Source organism: Macaca mulatta, chromosome 20, assembly GCF_049350105.2.
Source record: "Macaca mulatta isolate MMU2019108-1 chromosome 20, T2T-MMU8v2.0, whole genome shotgun sequence".
NCBI lineage: Eukaryota > Metazoa > Chordata > Mammalia > Primates > Cercopithecidae > Macaca > Macaca mulatta.
This window is the reverse complement of record NC_133425.1, coordinates 28,896,954-28,914,648: the sequence shown is the minus strand read 5'-3', so window position 1 is coordinate 28,914,648 and position 17,695 is coordinate 28,896,954. Positions and strand designations below refer to the sequence as shown.

At 51.3% G+C, this 17,695-nt stretch overlaps 2 protein-coding genes and 2 long non-coding RNA genes across 5 annotated transcripts in view; 3 read left to right on the top strand and 1 right to left on the bottom strand.

Moving 5' to 3' along the window:
• The window catches only part of ZNF48 (zinc finger protein 48), a 242,055-nt gene that overhangs the window by 89,233 nt on the left and 135,127 nt on the right, over positions 1-17,695 (bottom strand). The window lies entirely within an intron of this gene.
• SPN (sialophorin) lies at positions 1,684-4,085 on the top strand. 2 transcript variants are annotated; one of them, XM_077985842.1, is made up of 3 exons: positions 1,684-1,753; positions 2,132-2,786; positions 2,868-4,085. In XM_077985842.1, the coding sequence occupies exons 2-3, from the start codon at positions 2,160-2,162 to the stop codon at positions 3,483-3,485; spliced, it is 1,245 nt and encodes a 414-aa protein (XP_077841968.1). In that variant the 5' UTR covers positions 1,684-1,753; positions 2,132-2,159; the 3' UTR covers positions 3,486-4,085. The 2 variants fall into 2 exon arrangements, with proteins under 2 accessions (XP_077841968.1, XP_014981422.2); XM_015125936.3 differs by having other exon boundaries at positions 2,132-4,085.
• Positions 4,163-6,446, top strand: LOC144337961 (uncharacterized). Its single transcript, XR_013411667.1, has 2 exons — positions 4,163-5,492; positions 6,281-6,446. It is a non-coding gene; the product is annotated as an uncharacterized LOC144337961 (long non-coding RNA).
• Positions 7,309-8,950, top strand: LOC144337972 (uncharacterized). The gene is made up of 2 exons (XR_013411678.1): positions 7,309-7,769; positions 8,606-8,950. It is a non-coding gene; the product is annotated as an uncharacterized LOC144337972 (long non-coding RNA).

Here is a 17,695-nt window from a genome sequence, read left to right as displayed (position 1 = left end):
GCCACCTCACCTAGCCTCTGAACACTTTGGACTCAAGCCATTTCCCAGTGCTGTGTTTGCAGTGAGCACCCCTGAGGGATGAAGACGTGTCTCCCTGTGGGACACTGGGCTTACCAGGGGCCCTAGAGGAGGGGAATCTCTCAAGCTCAGAGCTCTGTGGCTGCGATATAGGCCCACTATGTGCGCGGTGTCAGTTTGGGTCCTTCCATGTTGCCTCTGTGGGACTTGGGGTAAGGGGAACTGACGCAAACATCACGCTGCTGTTGCTTGGTGTGAGCAATTAATTCCTGCGGCTCTCACCCTGGAGTCTCATGTCTTTGGGTCAGACAAACTCATCAGCTTGTGGAAAGGGCACAGTCCCAAGGACCTGTTAGAATCTTCTATTGTGCACATGTTGCTCTTAAAATATACAAATCAGTTTTGATTTTAAAAACTTATGCATTTTATTTTTAGTGACAGGGTTTCTGCTGTGGTGCCCAGGCTGGTTTCAAACTCCTGGGCTTAGGGGATCCTTCCGCCTCGGTGGGACTACAGGCATAATGTATCACCACGCCCGGGACTGATTTTCGTTTTTAAAGAACAAAAACCAAAGACATACACAAACCAAGAGTCAAAGCTTGCTAATTAGAGGAAAGTCAGGAAATGGGAACCATTCAAAGAAGAAAATGCCTCGGCCTCCTACTCTCACCTATCCAAAGACAATTAGGTGAATCCCTTAGTGGATATCTTTCCAGACACTTTTCCATATAGAGTCCCACATCTGGCCGGGCGCGGTGGCTCACGCCTGTAATCCCAGCGCTTTGGGAGGCTGAGGTGGGTGGATCACCTGAGGTCAGGAGTTCCAGACCAGCCTGACCAACATGGAGAAACCCCGTCTCTACTAAAAATACAAAATTAGCTGGGCACAGTGGCGCATGCCTGTAATCCCAGCTACTCGGGAGGCTGAGGCAGGAGAATTGCTTGAACCTGGGAGGCAGAGGTTGCGGTGAGCCAAGATCATGCCATTGCACTAAACTCCACTTCAAAATAAATAAATAAATAAAATAAAATAAAATAAAAAATAAAAAGATTCCCATATCTTTACTAGTTTGCTGAAATAAGATCCGAGCATATGCAGTGTGTAGGAACCACCTTGGTTTAGCCAAGCCTCCCTGACTAGGGGCCACTGGGGTGACCCCCAGCTCCCCGTGAGGGAGTCAAGAGCTCACCAGCTTGCAAAGGTTTTCACGGCCCCCAGCCAGACTCGGGGGCTTCCTCTTGCCCTGCTACTTCCTGGGAGCTCTGAGAGCAGGAAATGGCACCACTCAGCTCCTGGCCTAACAGCTTGGGGACCACAAATGCAAAGGAAACCACCCTCCCCTCCCACCTCCTCCTCTACACCCTTGAGTTCTCAGGCTCATATTCCCACCACCCACCTCTGAGTCCAGCCATCCCTAGCATCACCCCTTCCATCCCATTCCTCAGCCAAGAGCCAGTAATCCAGATTCCAGATCCCGCACTTCCCTGCCTGCCTCAGGTGAGCCCCAGACCCCCAGACACCCCACTGGCCCCTGAAGGAGCAGGTCATGGTGCTGTCTTCGCCCAGCAGCTGTGGGAGCAGGGCGGGTGGGGCAGGATGGAGGGGTGGGTGGGGTGGGTGGAGCCAGGGCCCACTTCCTTTCCCCTTGGGGCCCTGTCCTCCCCAGTCTTGCCCCAGCCTCGGGAGGTGGTGGAGTGACCTGGCCCCAGCGCTGCGTCCTTATCAGCTGAGCCGGTAAGAGGGTGAGACTTGGTGGGGTAGGGGCCTCAGTGGGCCTGGAAATGTGCCTGTGGCTTGAAAAGACTCTGACAGGTGATGATGGGAAGAGATTTGGAGCCACTGGGCTGCACAGGGTCAGGGAAGGCCAGGAGAGGGTGGCCACTGCTGGAATCTGAGCTGCCGAGGCTGGAGGGAGCCTTGGGATGGGGCTGATGGGGGAGCTGCCAGCATCTGTTCCTCTGTCATTTCTGATAACAGTAAAAGCCAGGATGGAAAAAACCGTTAAACCGCAGGTTGGGCCTGGCCGTTGGTAGGGAAGTGGGCAGAGGGGAGGCCCGGCCAGATCCTCCGGCAACTCCCGCGTGTTCTGCTTCTCCGGCTGCCCACCTGCAGGTCCCAGCTCCTGCCTGTTTGCCTGGAAATGGCCGTGCTTCTCCTCCTCCTTGGGGTGCTTGTGGTAAGTCCAGAGGCTCTGGGGGACACGACAGCTGTGCAGACACCCGTGCCCGGAGAGACTTCTGGTCCTTTGGTCTCTACTAGCAAATACCTGAGCATCGACTCAGAGATGTACACCGCTTCAATAACAAGTGACCCTAAGGCCGACGGCACTGGGGACCAGACCTCAGCCCTACCTCCCTCAACTTCTGTCAATGAGGGATCCCCTCTTGGGACTTCCCTTGGTGCCAGCACTGGTTCCCCCTTACCTGAGCCAACAACCTTACAGAATGTTTCCTTCGAGATGTCATCAATGCCCCAGGAAAACCCTCATGCAACCAGTCATCCTGCTGTTCCCATAACAGCAAACTCTCTAGGATCCCACACCATGACAGGTGGAACCATGACAACGAACTCTCCAGAAACCTCCAGTAGGACCAGTGGAGCCCCTGTTACCGTGGCAGCTAGCTCTCAGGAGACCTCCAAAGGCACCTCTGGACCCCCTCTTACCATGGCAACTATCTCTCTGGAGACCTCCAATGGCACCTCTGGACCCCCTGTTACCATAGCAGCTGGCTCTCTGGAGACCTCCACTGGGACCACTGGACCCCCTGTTACCATAGCAGCTGGCTCTCTGGAGACCTCCACTGGGACCACTGGACCCCCTGTTACCATGACAACTGGCTCTCTGGAGCCCTCCAATGTGAACACTGGACCCTCTGTTACCATGACAACTGGCTCTCTGGAGCCCTCCAGTGGGGCCAGTGGACCCCAGGTCTCTAGTGTAAAACTATCCACGATGATGACTCCAACGACCTCCACCAATGCAAGCACTGTGCCCTTTCGGAACCCAGATGAGAACTCAGGAGGCATGCTGCCAGTGGCCGTGCTTGTGGCCCTGCTGGTGGTCATAGTCCTCGTGGCTCTGCTCCTGCTGTGGCGCCGGCGGCAGAAACGGCGGACAGGGGCCCTGGTGTTGAGCAGAGGCGGCAAGCGTAACGGGGTGGTGGACGCCTGGGCTGGGCCAGCCCAGGTCCCTGAGGAGGGGGCCGTGACAGTGACCGTGGGAGGGTCCGGGGGCGACAAGGGCTCTGGGGTCCCTGACGGGGAGGGGTCTGGCCGGCGGCCCACGCTCACCACTTTCTTTGGCAGACGGAAGTCTCGCCAGGGCTCCCTGGCAATGGAGGAGCTGAAGTCTGGGTCAGGCTCCAACCTCAAAGGGGAGGAGGAGCCGCTGGTGGCCAGCGAGGATGGGGCTCTGGATGCCCCCGCTCCTGATGAGCCTGAAGCGGGAGACAGGGCTGCCCCTTAAGTGCTGGCGAATAGTAAGGCTGGAGGCCGGAATCTCAGCCAGCCTCCAGCACCTTCCCTCTCACCATCACACTGCCCCCTCACTCCCACATTTCCACCTGGCATCCTGATCCTCACCTGAATCTCTCTCTCTCTCTCTTTTTTTTTTTTTTTTTTTTGAGGCAGAGTTTCACTTTGTTGCCCAGGCTGGAGTGCCATGGCATGATCTCAGCTCACTGCAACATCTGCCTCCTAAGTTCAAGAGATTCTCCTGCCTCAGCCTCCCGAGTAACTGAGATTACAGGCGCCCACCACCACGCCCAGCTGCTTTTTTGTATTTTTGGTAGAGACGGGGTTTCACCATGTTGGCCAGGATGGTCTCAAACTCCTGACCTCAGGTGATCCACCTGCCTCGGCCTCCCAAAGTGCTGGGATTACAGACGTGAGCCACCGTGCCTTACCTCCTCACCCGCCTCTTCACTCTGAATCCTCATCAGGCCTCTCAGCCCTGGATTTCCTGCTGGCATCCTCACCCAGCACCTGCAACCAGCACCTGGGCAGGGCAAGGCCGGCACCTCTCAACGTCTGTGGACTGAATTAATAAACCCTCTTCATCCACCCCTATTTATCTCCATCAGGATTTCCCCCTCTTTCTTGTTCTTGGAAACGGCTGCTGAGTCTCCATCAGCCAAATTTATCTGACCTGTGATTTCTTTGAGAATTCTCCTTTTCCCCCACACCCCACTCTGGGTTGACCAGAGTCTGGGAAGAAGAAGGACAAGAGAACATGGCAAACTCCCTCCTAGGATTAACTTTGTAAAGCACCCTTGCCCCGTAGCTGCAAGGGCTGTGGAACCTGGGCAGCCCGCAACCACCTTTAGCTCTGGGTCCCCCAGGCCAGCCAGGAGCATGGCTGGGTGGGGCCACTGGCCCATGCTCTCAGGCAGGCCTGTGATCTTTCCCAGGGCACCTGGACTCGAGGCTGGCCCTGGCCCATGCCACCACACTCTCCCCACCCAGGGACAGAGGCAGCCAGAGGCTTCGCGGTTTCTCCTCTGAGTTTCTGTCTGGGTGTGTAGTTCTCAGAAACCCCAGTGCCTGCGTGCGTCCACTCATGGGTGTGGTTTGTGTGCAAGAGCTGAGGATTTGGCGATGCTTGGGAGGGGTAGTGGCGGGTACAGACAGTGTGGGAGTGGGAAGTGGTGCAGAGACTGAAACGGGTCAACCTGAGCATGGGGGCACAAGGACTGCTGAGAACATGTGTGTCATCTTTGCTCTGATGGGGTAGACAAAGCAGAAAATCTAACTCTGTCTATAGCCCCATACAGCACGCCAGGGTGACCACAGTGGCTGGTGCTTTTAATCCCAGCACTTTGGAAAGCTGAGTCAGGAGGATCGCTTGAGCCCAGGAGTTCGAGTCTGAAGTGAGCTGTGATTGCACCACTGCACTCCAGCCTGGGCAACAGAGCGAGACCCTGTCTCAAAAAAGAAAACAAAAAGGAAGCCAGGCTTCCTAGAAAGATTGTATGTGTGACCCAAATGTGAGTTCTTCAGCTCAACCACGGTAATCCCTTCCTTGAACTCTCCCTTTCTACAGTACACATGCAGGTGCTCACTCTCTCTCTCTCTGTCACACACACACACACACCCCCACACACCTACACACATACACGTGCACGCGCGAACAGAGGCAGGGGGCGAGGGGTCTGCCCTGGTCGTGGGGACTGGCCTTGCTGGCGCTTCCCCCCTGCACATTTTCAGGTTTAGTTTGTCTATCTCTCCTCTTCCATCCCAGGGGCTGAGCCCCTTCTATCCTCCAAGAGGAACCAGTGAGAGTGAGTGAAGCGGGCGGGCCCAGAGCCAGGGACTTCCCCTGTGAGGCCTGGGTGGAGAGGAGAGGACCCAATGGTGCTGCCTTTGAGACCAGCGCAGCCTACAGCCTGGGAGCACACATGGGCCAGGGCAGTTGGTATTTCCTGAGGGCAAAGAGGGAATTTTCAAAGAGGAAGTTGTTGAGTTAGAGGTTGCAGTGGCTGAGAGCAGACAGGTTGACCTGCAAACAAAGACAGGGGAAGCATGTGAGCGTGACAGCCTTGCTCTGTGGCCTGAGCAGGAGATGGGGAAAGGATCAGGTGGGAGATGGGCTCGTGCAGTGGGAGAGGAGAGGGAGGGAGGCGGCAGGAAGGCGCTTGCTTAGTGGGTGGGAAGAGCTGAGCTGGGATGGAACCGGCTTCTATCAGCCAGGCTGGGCACCCACTGGGCTGCATCTAGTGGCCTTTTCTGATTGCTATTTGGACTCACTGCAGCTGCAGAACGACAGAGGCCACGTCCAAAAGTCCCTTAGAGACACTGTTGTCTTAGAGTTGTTTAAATAAGTGCCCCCATATCAGGTTTAGAAAATACTGTCACTGAACGCCGCTGTCCTCAGTTCCACCTCCCTTTCCTTTGACAGATATGGTTGTTTTCTGAGCCAGGACTGGTTTTAGCCAGGTCCTGGGCGAATCCTGAAAAAAAGAGGTAGGGGTAAGGAAGGCACCCAACAAGGCTTTCACAATCCAGAAAATACCAAAATATAAGTGTTAAAAGAGAGGCACAGGCCGGGTGCAGCGGGTCACGCCTGTAATTCCAGCACTTTGGGAGGCTGAGGCAGGCAGATCACGAGGTCAGGAGTTGAGACCAGCCTGGCCAATATGGTGAAACCTCGTTTCTACTAAAAATACAAAAATTAGCCGGGTGTGGTGGTGGGCTCCTGTAATCCCAGCTACTTAGGAGGCTGAGGCAGGAGAATCGCTTGGACCCAGGAGGCGGAGGTTGCAGTGAGCTGAGATCGTGCCATTGTACTCCAGGCTGGGTGACAAACTGACACTGTCTAAAAAAATAAAAATAAAAATAATAAATAAAAGAGAGGCAAAAACAGAGTGTTCTGAATGCACCAAGGAAAATGGTACATTCATAACTCTCAGGTGAAGCCTCCCAAGCCATGCGTGTGTGTACATGAGTATGTGTGTGCATGTGCATGTGCGTGCGTGCGCATGCATGTGCCTGTGTGTGTATGTGCGTGCACGTGCGTGTGTGCATGCTTGTGTGCGTGCATGTTCGCACATGCATGTGTACTGCAGCAAGGGAGACTTTGAGGAAGGGATTCCAGCGGCCGAGAAGGACTCGCATTGCCCTGGGGAAAGGTTGGAAGGCTTCACCTGAGAGTGTGTCGTGGCCTTTGTCATATCCACTGCTTGATTCCTCCCTTTAAAAAGTATTTTTATTGGCCGGGCGCGGTGGTTCACGCCTGTAATCCCAGCACTTTGGGAGGCCGAGGCGGGCAGATCACGAGGTCAGGAGATGGAGACCATCCTGGCTAACACAGTGAAACCCAGTCTCTACTAAAAATACAAAAAATTAGCCGGGTGCGGTGGCGGGCGCCTGTAGTCCCAGCTACTTGGGAGGCTGAGGCAGGAGGATGGCGTGAACCCGGGAGGCGGAGCTTGCAGTGAGCCGAGATTGCACCACTGCACTCTAGTCTGGGCGACAGAGCGAGACTCCGTCTCACCAAAAAAAAAAAAAAAAAAAAAAAAATTATTTTTACTTTTTTCTACAGATGAGCACCACCACATCTGGCTAATTTTTGTATTTTTTGTAGAGATAGGGTTTCACCATGTTGCCCCAGCTGGTCTCAAACTCCTGGGCACAAGAGATCCACCTGCCTCAGCCTCCCAAAATGCTGGGATTATAGGCATGAGCCACTGCATCCTGCCACTGCTTTATCCCTGGTGGCTGCTGTGCCTGGCATGTTGCAGATCCTCCATGAATATGCATTTGAATGAATGAATAAATGAATGAATGAATGAGATGATGTCTCAGAGATCCTTTTTTTTGAGATGAGGTCTCATTCTGTCACCCAGGCTAGAGTGCAGTGGTGCAATCATAGCTCACCACAGCCTCAGCCTCCTGGGCCTCCCAGGTAGCTGGGATCACAGGTGTACACCAACATGCCCAGCTAATTTTTTTAAAACTTTTTATTTGTAGAGACAGGGTCTTGCTGTGTTGCCCAGGCTGGTCTTGAACTCCTGGGCTCAAGTGGTCCCAAATGCTGGGATTATAGGTGTGAGCCACTGTGCCCAGGCTTGCCTCAGATATTTGAAGGCTGGGAAGGATTTTATCAAGCTGGGAAAAGGAAAAGGCATTTCCAGCAGAGGGGATAGCAGGTGGAAATGCATAATTAAAAAAAAAAAAAAAAAAGTGGAGCAGATCCGGCGCAGTGGCTCATGCCTGTCATCCCAACACTTTGGGAGGCAGAGCAGGGAGGATTGCTTAAGGCTAGGAGTTCAAGACCAGCCTGGGTAACATAGCGAGACCCTGTCAAAAACATAAAAAAATTAGCCAGGCATGGTGGTGCGTGCTTATAGTACCAGCTACTTGGGAAGCTAAGGCAGGAGGACTGCTTGAAGCCGGGAGTTTGAGACCAGCCTGTGCAACATAGTGAGACCCCGTCTCTACAAAAAATAAACAGTTGTATATATATTTTAAAGTGGAGCAGTTCAATGTAGTCTTTTTTGAACAAACATGAAATGGATGTCTTTTTTTTTTTTTGAAATGGAGTTTTCACTCTTGTTGCCCAGGCTGGAGTGCAATGGCATGATCTCGGCTCACCGGAACCTCCGCCTCCCGGGTTCAAACGATTCTTCTGCCTCAGCCTCCCAAGTAGCTGGGATTACAGGCATGTGCCACTAAGCCCAGATCATTTTGTGTTTTTAGTAGAGATGGGCTTTCACCATGTTGATCAAGCTGGTCTTGAACTCCCGACCTCTGCTGATCCGTATGCCTCGGCCTCCCAAAGTGCTAGGATTACAGGCATGAGCCACCGCGCCTGGCAATAGATGTCTTTTAATTCTCTGGAGGAAAAAGCAAAGCAAAAGAAGCAGTGGATATTTTAAGACTAAAAAGGAAAACAAAAAAAGGAGATAGAGGAGGCCGGGCGTGGTGGCTCATGTCTGTAATCCCAGCACTTTGGGAGGCCGAGGTGGGTGGATCACCTGAGGTCAGGAGTTCAAGACCAGCCTGACCAACATGGTGAAACCCCATCTCAAAATACAAAAAACTAGCTGGGCGTGGTGGCGGGTGCCTGTAATCTTAGCTACTTGGGAGGCTGAGGCAGGAGAATCGCTTGAACCCAGGAGGTGTAGGTTGCAGTGAGCCGAGATCAGGGGTGCGGTGGCTATGCGGTGGTACTATGGGAAGCAGAGGCGGGCAGATCACCTGAGGTCAGGAGTTGGAGACCAGCCTGGGCAACATAACGAGATCCCTATCTTTACAAAAGATATGAAAAATTAGCCAGGTGTGGTAGTGTGCGCCTGTGGTACCAGCTACTCAAGAGGCTGAGGCAGGGAGGATTGCTTGAGTCCGGGAGTTTGAGGCTACAGTGAACTGTGATCATGCCACTGCACTCCAGCCTGGGCAACGGAGTGAGACTCTGTCTCAAAAGAAAGAAAATGGCCAGGTGTGGTAGCTCACACCTGTAATCCCAGCACTTTGGGAGGCCGAGGCGGGCAGATCATGAGGCCAGTTTGAAACCAGCCTGGCCAAAATGGTGAAACCCTGTCTCTACTAAAAATACAAAAATTAGCCAGGCATGGTGGCATGCAGCTGTAATCCCAGCTACTTGGGGGGCTGAGGCAGGAGAATTGCTTGAAACCAGGAGGCAGAGATTGCAGTGAGCTGAGATCGTGTCACTGCACTCCAGCCTGGGCGACAGAGCAAGACTCTATCTCGGAAAAAAATTTTTAAAAAGAAAATATAAAATATGGTATAAGATTAAATATATTAGTTATGAAAATAATTGTAAATGACTTATTGAACTTACAGTCACTAAAAGTCATGTTTTTGAAAATTATGTAATGACTTTGGAAAATACCAGCAATATAATGCTAAGTGGGGAAAAAAGCAAGTTACTCCTCGGTAAATACATATGATTCTAGTTTTGTAATAAAAATTCCTAACCATATAGGCACTTATAGGGAAACAAAGGAACCATTCCAAATGTTTACCATGCTTATCTCGAAAGTGGTGAGTTTATGTGTGATTTTTATTTTGTTTATGCTCTTCTGTGTTTTCCGAATTTCATACAATAAATATCTGTTACTTTTACAGTATGAAAAAATAGTGGTCAAAAAGTGTTCAAGGGGGTCACCTGGGGGTGTCTGGTTTGAGGAGAGTGGTCAGGGATGAGGTTGCAAGTGGAGGCTGGAGCCGTGCTATGAAAAGTCAAGAGTTTGAATTGAGTTCCGAGGTGGTTTTTTTTTTTTTTTTTTTTTGAGAAGGAGTCTAGCCCTGTTGCACAGGCTGGAGTGCAGTGGTGCGCAGTTTCACACCATTCTCCTCAGCCTCCCGAGTAGCTGGGACTACAGGCGCCCGCTACCACACCCAGCTAATTTTTTTGTATTTTTAGTAGAGACGGGGTTTCACCATGTTAGCCAGGATGGTCTCGATCTCCTGACCTCGTGATCCATCCGCCTCGGCCTCCCAAAGGGCTGGGATTACAGGCGTGAGCCACTGTGCTCTGCTGAGAGTTTGAATTGCGTTCTGGAAGTAGTGGTGACGTCAACACACCTAAGTCTGCTCTTCTCCTCCCTTCTGGTCCCCAGAGTGGTGAGTAGCATCGTTCCGGTGGCCAAGGCAAAACGCCTTAGGACCACCGTGCAGCCCCACTCTCTCCCCATTCCTGCTCTCCAGGTGCCAAGTCCCTGGCTCTTCTTTTACTGGCCCTTGCATCCCTTCCTTCTCTTCAGTCCTCATCACACCTCACCAGGATCCTATTGACACTTCCCCTCTGATTTCCTTCCACTCTCTGCTAGTGATGGTCCCAGGGACCCTTCTAAAAGGTCACTATGGGCTGGGTGCAGTGGCTCATGCCTGTAATCCCAGCACTTTGAGAGGCTGAGGGGGGCCAATCATCTGAGTTCAGGAGTTCGAGACCAGCCTGGCCAACATGGTGAAGCCCCATCTCTACTGAAAGTACAAAAATTAGCCGGGCGTGGTGGTGTGCACCGGTAGTCCCAGCTACTCGGGAGGCTGAGGCGGGGGAATTGCTGGTACCCGGGAGTTGGAGGTTGCAGTGAGCCAAGATCACGCCATTGCACTCCAACCTGGGGGACAGAATGAGACTCTGTCTCAAAAAAAAAAAAAAAAAAAAAAAAAAAAAAAAAAAAAGCTGGCCATCGTGGCACACACCTGTAGTTCCAGCTACTCAGGAGGATGAGGTAGGAGGATCACTTGAACCCAGGAGGCCCAGGTTGCAGTGAGCCATGATCACACCACTGCACTCCAGCCTGAGTGGCACCCTGTCTCAAAATATAATAATAATAAAATTAAAAAATAAAATAAAATAAAAGACTGCTCTGTCTGGGTGATATTCCTGTATCCCCAAGGCTGTCAGAGTGGAACACTCCTTCCTTAGCATGGCAAATAAGACCCTTGGGACCGGACCCGATCTCTCCTCTGACCACCCCTGCCTGGTCAGCCCTTGGTACAGACAGTCTTTGCTATCCAGCCCCATCAAATTACTATTGCTCCCTAAATACGCTATGCACTTTATTTGGAGGTGAGGGGTGAAGAAGGGTAGTTTAACATGTTGACATATTTATTTTTTCCAGACAGTAAAATAACATTTTTTCCTGTTTTGCAAAAGTTAATTATCAGCACATTGCATACTTTTTTTTTTCTTTTTCTTTTCCTTTTTTTTTTTTTTTTTTTTTTTTTGAGTCAAAGTCTTGCTGTGCCCCTCAGACTGGAGTGCAGTGGCACAATCTCGGCTCACTGCAACCTCCACCTCCCGGGTTCAAGTGATTATCCTGCTTCAGTCTCCCGAGTAGCTGGGACTACAAGCACGTGCCACCACGCCAAGCTAATTTTTGTATTTTTGGTAGAGACGGGGTTTCACCATGTTGGCCAGGCTGGTCTTAAACTCCTGACCTCAGGTGATTCACCCGCCTCAACCTCCCAAAGTGTTGGGATTACAGGCATGAGCCACTGCACCTGGCCAACAGAGTCTTAAATAACAGAATTCACACACACACACATGCACTGTATTATATTTCATCTTATACTTTAAAATGTTTCCATTTTTTTTCTTTTTTTTTTTTTTTTTTTTTTGAGACGGAGTCTTGCTCTGTAGCCCGGGCTGGAGTGCAGTGGCCGGATCTCAGCTCACTGCAAGCTCCGCCTCCCGGGTTTACGCCATTCTCCTGCCTCAGCCTCCGGAGTAGCTGGGACTACAGGCGCCCGCCACCTCGCCCGGCTAGTTTTTTTGTATTTTTAGTAGAGACGGGGTTTCACGGTGTTAGCCAGGATGGTCTCGATCTCCTGACCTCGTAATCCGCCCGTCTCGGCCTCCCAAAGTGCTGGGATTACAGGCTTGAGCCACCGCGCCTGGCCTCCATTTTTTTTCTTAAAAGTACACATTAAGATCATGTTTACAAATAAAGCCTTGTCATCCAAAGTGAAAAATCCAGATGGCAAGATTTGGATGGGGAAGGTCTTGAGAAATCTGTGAATGGAGTTCACTTTTGCAGACAGGAATATGGTTCTAAGGACATTCCATTTCTGAAAATGTACACTTCCACCCACTTTTCCTCTCCTTCTTCTCTTCCCTTCCCTTCCCTTCCCTTCCCTTCCCTTCCCTTCCCTTCCCTTCTTTCGAGACAAGGTCTTCCTCTGTCGCTGACACTGGAGTGCAGTGGTGCAATTTCGGCCCATTGCAACCTCCGCTTCCTGGGCTCAAGTGATCCTCCCACCTCAGCTTCCCAAGTAGCGGGGACTACAGGCACACGCCACAGCACCCAGCTAATTTTTGTATTTTTCGTACAGATGGGTTCTCACCATGTTGCCTAGGCTGATCTTGAACTCCTGGGCTCAAGTGATCCTCTCACCTCAACCTCTCAAAGTGCTGGGATTACAGGCGTGAGCCACAGAGCCCGGCCTGCATCCCCATTTGTGACCCCTGACCATGTTCGAGTGGGAAGGGGAAGCTGGGGAAGGGAGGATGGGCTACCTGAGGGCTGCGGATAGAGGTGACTCCTGTGAGCTCTGAGCCCTTAGCCCTTGGGCAGAGGGAACAGAACAGAAACAGACCCTATCTCTGGGCAACCAAGTTCAGACTCGTGTGGCAGGAGACAGATCACACAGCACTATCAACAAAACAACACAGGGCACAGTGGCTCATACCTGTAATCCCAGCACTTTTGGAGGCTGAGGTGAGAGGATTGCTTAACCCCAGGAGTTTGAGACCAGCCTGGCCAACATAGCGAGATCCCGTCTCTCAAAAAAAGAAAAAAATTAGCTGGGTCGGGTGATGCACACCTGTAGTCCCAGCTACTTGGGAGGCTGAGGTAGGAGGACAACTTGAACCAGGGAGGTCGAGGCTGCAGTGAGCTATGATTGTGCCACTGCACTCTAGTCTGGGCAACAGAGCAAGACCCTGTCTTCCAAAAAAAAAAAAAAAAAAAAAAGAGAGAGAGAGAGAGAAGAATGTAATCAAAAGTTTCTAAATTCCCAAAGCGGTAACAAAAGCAGACCCAAACAAAAGTAGAGAGAAAATCTTCAAACCCTAAAAGGCTATTATTTAGGCTGAGGAGCCCACCCGGTGGTGACCACCAAGTTCTGGGAGGTTTGGGGCAGGGCCATTAGACAATGGAAACCCAGGTTATTTTGGAGACAGTCAACTTGCTCCCCAAAATGAGCTGCAAGCAGGTGCCTGTGTGCTCAGCCCAGTCTGGAGCTCAGAGCCTGCCTGCCCCACTGCACCATCACCAGCCCAGCTGAACCAGGGTCCCAGGCAAGCCGTGCAGGCTCCGCGTTGGCCTTGGAGAGAATCACCGACTCTCCCTCAGTTGCCTGAGCTCTGCCTGAAGCCAGCCCTCCCCGAGCTGGCTGGCAATAAATGCCTTGACTTCCCACCAACTCTTCCTCAACCGTTAAGATTCAGCTCAAATATCACCGGCTCTGTGCAGCTGCCCTCGCCGCCCCACCCCACGCAGACTTTGTGTTCCTTCTCTGCTCCTGCAGCGCCCCTTGCGACAGCATGAATAATCTGGCTGTGGTGATGTGAGGGTGTGAGCCCCTCCGAGGCCACGTGCCCTCTTTGTAGTTCCAGAGCCCAGGGCCTGGCATGCGGTAGCTACCTCATATGTGTTTACTGAATGGAGGGATGAATAAATTCATGTACAAAGAACAGTTTTATTTATTTATTTATTTTTGAGACGGAGTCTTGTTCTGTCGCCCAGGCTGGAGTGCAGTGGTGCGATCTTGGCTCACTGCAACCTCTGCCTCCCAGGTTTGAGCAATTCTCCTGTCTCAGCCTCCCAAGTAGCTGGGATTACAGGTGCCCGCCACCACGCCTGGCTAGTTTTTGTATTTTTAGTAGAGGCAAGGTTTCAACATGTTGGCCAGGCTGATCTCAAACTCCCGACCTCAGGTCATCTGCCTGCCTTGGTCTTCCAAAGTGCTGGGATTACAGGTGTGAGCCACCGCGCCTGGCCTTATTTGTTTATTTTCGTAGAGATGGGGTCTCACTCTGTTGCCCAGGCTGGTCTCAAACTCCTGGACTCAAGTGATCCTCCTGCTTCAGCCTCCCAAACTGTTGGGATTATAGGCACAAGCCACAGTGCCTGGCCCAGTGCTGTCCTTTGAGTTGACCTTGTCATCCAGGAGGATGTTCTGAGGAAGTGTGAAATGATAATATTATTCTAACCCACGATGGATACAGTGGCAGTCTGGAAGGTGAAAGAGGTTGGGTTTGAAATAGATTTATTGGCCGAGTGCAGTGGCTCACACCTGTAATCCCAGCACTTTGGGAGGCCAAGGCAGGAGGATTGCTTCAGCCTTTAAACATGGCGAAACCCTGTCCCTACTAAAAATAGAAAAGTCAGATGGGCGTGGTGGCATGCACCTGTAGTCCCAGCTACTCAGATGGCTGAGGCAGGAGAATCACTTCAGCCCTATAAGTTGAGGATGCAGTGAGCTGTGATCATGCCAATGCATTCTAGCCTGGGTGACACAGTGAGACCCTGTTTCAAAAACAAAAACAAAAACAAAAAAAGAGCAGAGGCCTGGAGCTTGAGAGGGAACTCAGAATAGAAGATATAGATTTAAGAGTCGGCTGGTGGCTCACGGCTGTAATCCCAGCACTTTGGGAGGCTGAGGTGGGTGTATCACTTGAGGTCAGGAGTTTGAGACCAGCCTGAACAATATAGCGAAATCCCATCTCTATCAAAAATAACAAAAATTAGCTGGGCATGGTGGCGGGCAGCTGTGATCCCAGCTACTTGGGAGGCTGAGGCAGGAGAATCACTTGAACCCGGGAGGTGGAGGTTACAGTGAGCCAAGATTGTGCCACTGGACTCCAGCCTGGGTGACAGAGTGAGACTCCGTCTCAAAAAAATAAAAATAAATAAATAAACAAATAAATAGTGATATAGATGGACAGATACATAAATTACATCATTCACTGGGTAGATTGATAAGAGAACTGTAGAGAGAATCTGAGTGTAATAGTCAGGGCAGGCTAACTGTTGTAACCAACAGCCCCTCCACATCTCAGTGGTATAACTCAAAAGAAGGTTTTTCCTTCTTATGACAGTTATTTCCTGATATTTGGAGCATGACTTTCCACAACGTTATTCCGGGACCCAGTCTCCTTCCATCTAGTGGTTCTGTCATCCTCCTAGGGCCTTTGAATGCTCCGCTTTCGACCAGTTGATGGGAGGGGGGAGGCAGAGTAGGATCCTGTGAAGACTTCTAGGGTCAGGTCTTGAAATATCTTTTGCTCACACTCCATTGGCCAGAACAAGACTGCCTCAGTGCAGAGGAAGCTAGGAAATGTAGTTTAGTAGGGTGCCCAGAAGGAAAAGAGAAGCAGTCCCTGCCACACTGAGGCAACACCAAAATCTGAGGGTTGGATATAGGAAGCGCCTGCAAAAGATAGAAAAAAGCCTTTAAGAGGATTGCTTGAAGCCAGGAGTTTGAGACCAGCCTGGGCAGCATAGCAAGGTCCTATCTGTACAAAAAATAAAAATAAAAAATTAGCCTAGGGTGGTGGCATGCACCTATAGTTCCAGCAACTCAGGAGGCTTGGGGCCAGGAGTTTGAGGCTGCCGTGAGCTATGATTGGGCCACTGCACTTCACTTAAGGCTGAGTGACAGAGCAAAACCCTGTATCCAAAAAAAAAAAAAAAATTAACCAGGAGAAAAATGACATTTGGAGATCCTGTCTCTAAAGAAAAAAGAAAAGCTCACTGCATATAGCTCACTGCAGCCTCAGAAGCAGGCCCAGGACTAAATTAAGTCCAGCAAGGTGCTGGGGTGATAAGCAAGCCCGGCCAGCCTGGCCAACACTTTGAAACCCCATCTCTACTAAAAATACAAAAATTAACTGGGCGTGGTGGCAGGCGCCTGCAGTCCCAGCTACTCAGGAGGCTGAGGTGGGAGGATCACTTGAGCTTGGGGCGTGGAGGTTGTAGTGGGCCGAGACTGTGCCACTGTACTCCAGCCTGGCTGACAAAGCAAGATCCTGTCTCAAAAAGAAAAAAAGTGAGCTGCAGGGTGAAGCCTCCCTAAATTTTGTGCCTTGGGTGCCTTGATCCATCACCTGCCAGCAGTCAGGTGCGGCAGAGAAAGAAAAGGGAGAAGACTGGGAAGATGCAAGTGACTTTAGCAACTAGAAGTCCCTGCGAGCAGCTGTAGCAAGAAAGGTTTCCAATGAAGAAAGGAAGGCCCTGGGCTGGGTGCGGTGGCTCACGCCTGTAATCCCGGCACTTTGGGAGGCCAAGGCGGGTGGGTCACCTGAGGTCGGGAGCTGAAGACCAGCCTGACCAACATGGAGAAACCCTGTCTCTGCTAAAAGAAAAAAATACAAAATTAGCCAGTGTAGTGGCACATGCCTATAATCCCAGCTACTTGGGAGGCTGAGGCAGAAGAATCGCTTGAACCTGGGAGGTGGAGGTTGCAGTGAGTTGAGATCACACCATTGCACTCCAGCCTCGGCAATAAGAGCAAAACTCCATCAAAAAGAGACAAAAAAAATAAAAGAAACGAAAAGAGAAAGGAAGGCCCTGGCAGTTCTTGGACAGGAACTTGCCTGAAGTCCCAGTCCCAGTGACTGGTGGTTTCCTGGTTTTCTGGTTCAGAAGCTGGGCTCTAAGCTGTCTGTGCCCTTAAAGTTCCTTGGAAAGAGGGAAGGGAAGGGAAGTGAATATTAGGTGAGTTCCTACTCTGCTTCATTTGCAGAGTTTTCTCATTGATTCTCAGTTGAACCCATGAGGTAGATGTTATGCCATTAAAAAAAATTTTGTTTCTTTAGGGACAGGGTCTCTGTCTGTCACCCAGGCTGGACTGTAGTGGCACAATCATGGGTCACTGCAGCTTTGAACTTCTGGGCTCAAGTGATCCTCCCATCTCAGCCTACAGGTGTGCACCACGGTACTTAGCTAATTTCTTTTTCTTTTTTTGGGGGGGAGAGATGGGATCTCTATATGTCTCTATGATGCCCAGGCTGGTCTCAAACTCCTGGCCTCAAGTGATTCTCCTGCCTTGGCCTCCCAAAGCATAGGGATTACAGGCATGAGTCGCTGTGCCCAGCCTGTGATGCATTTTTAAAATAAATTAATTAATTCAAGTGAGTCTCATGCCTCAGCCTCCCGAGCAGCTGGGATTACAGGCCCCTGCCACCATGCCCGGCTAATTTTTGTAGTTTTAGTAGCGATGGGGTTTCGTCATGTTGGCCAGGCTGGTCTCAAACTCCTGACCTCAGGTGATCGACCTGCCTCCACCTCCGTCTCCCAAAGTGCTGAGATTACAGGCGTGAGCCACTGCACCCGGCCCTGTTATGCCATTTTAAAGCCCAGGAAACTGAGGCACAGAAAAAGGTAAAAAGGTACGTGAGATCAAAAAGGATGGAGTTAGGATTTGAACCCAGGTCCAGGGCCTGTGATTTTCCCAGCACACCATCCAAAATGCCTGCCTGCCCTCACCAGGGAGCACACGCTTACATTCACGGTCTTGGACCCTGGGTTAGGGCCAGGAGGGCTGGGTGTGGGACGAGAACAGGGCCTCCAGTTCTTTCACTGGCTGGGGCAGGGTTTCTGAGTTCCCCATCAGAGCCCCTCCTCTGACTTTCAGGGGCCGGCTGAGGAATCTGCAGGCTTGGCAGAGGACAGGAGGCAGGCCTGGGGAGCCTGGGAAGGG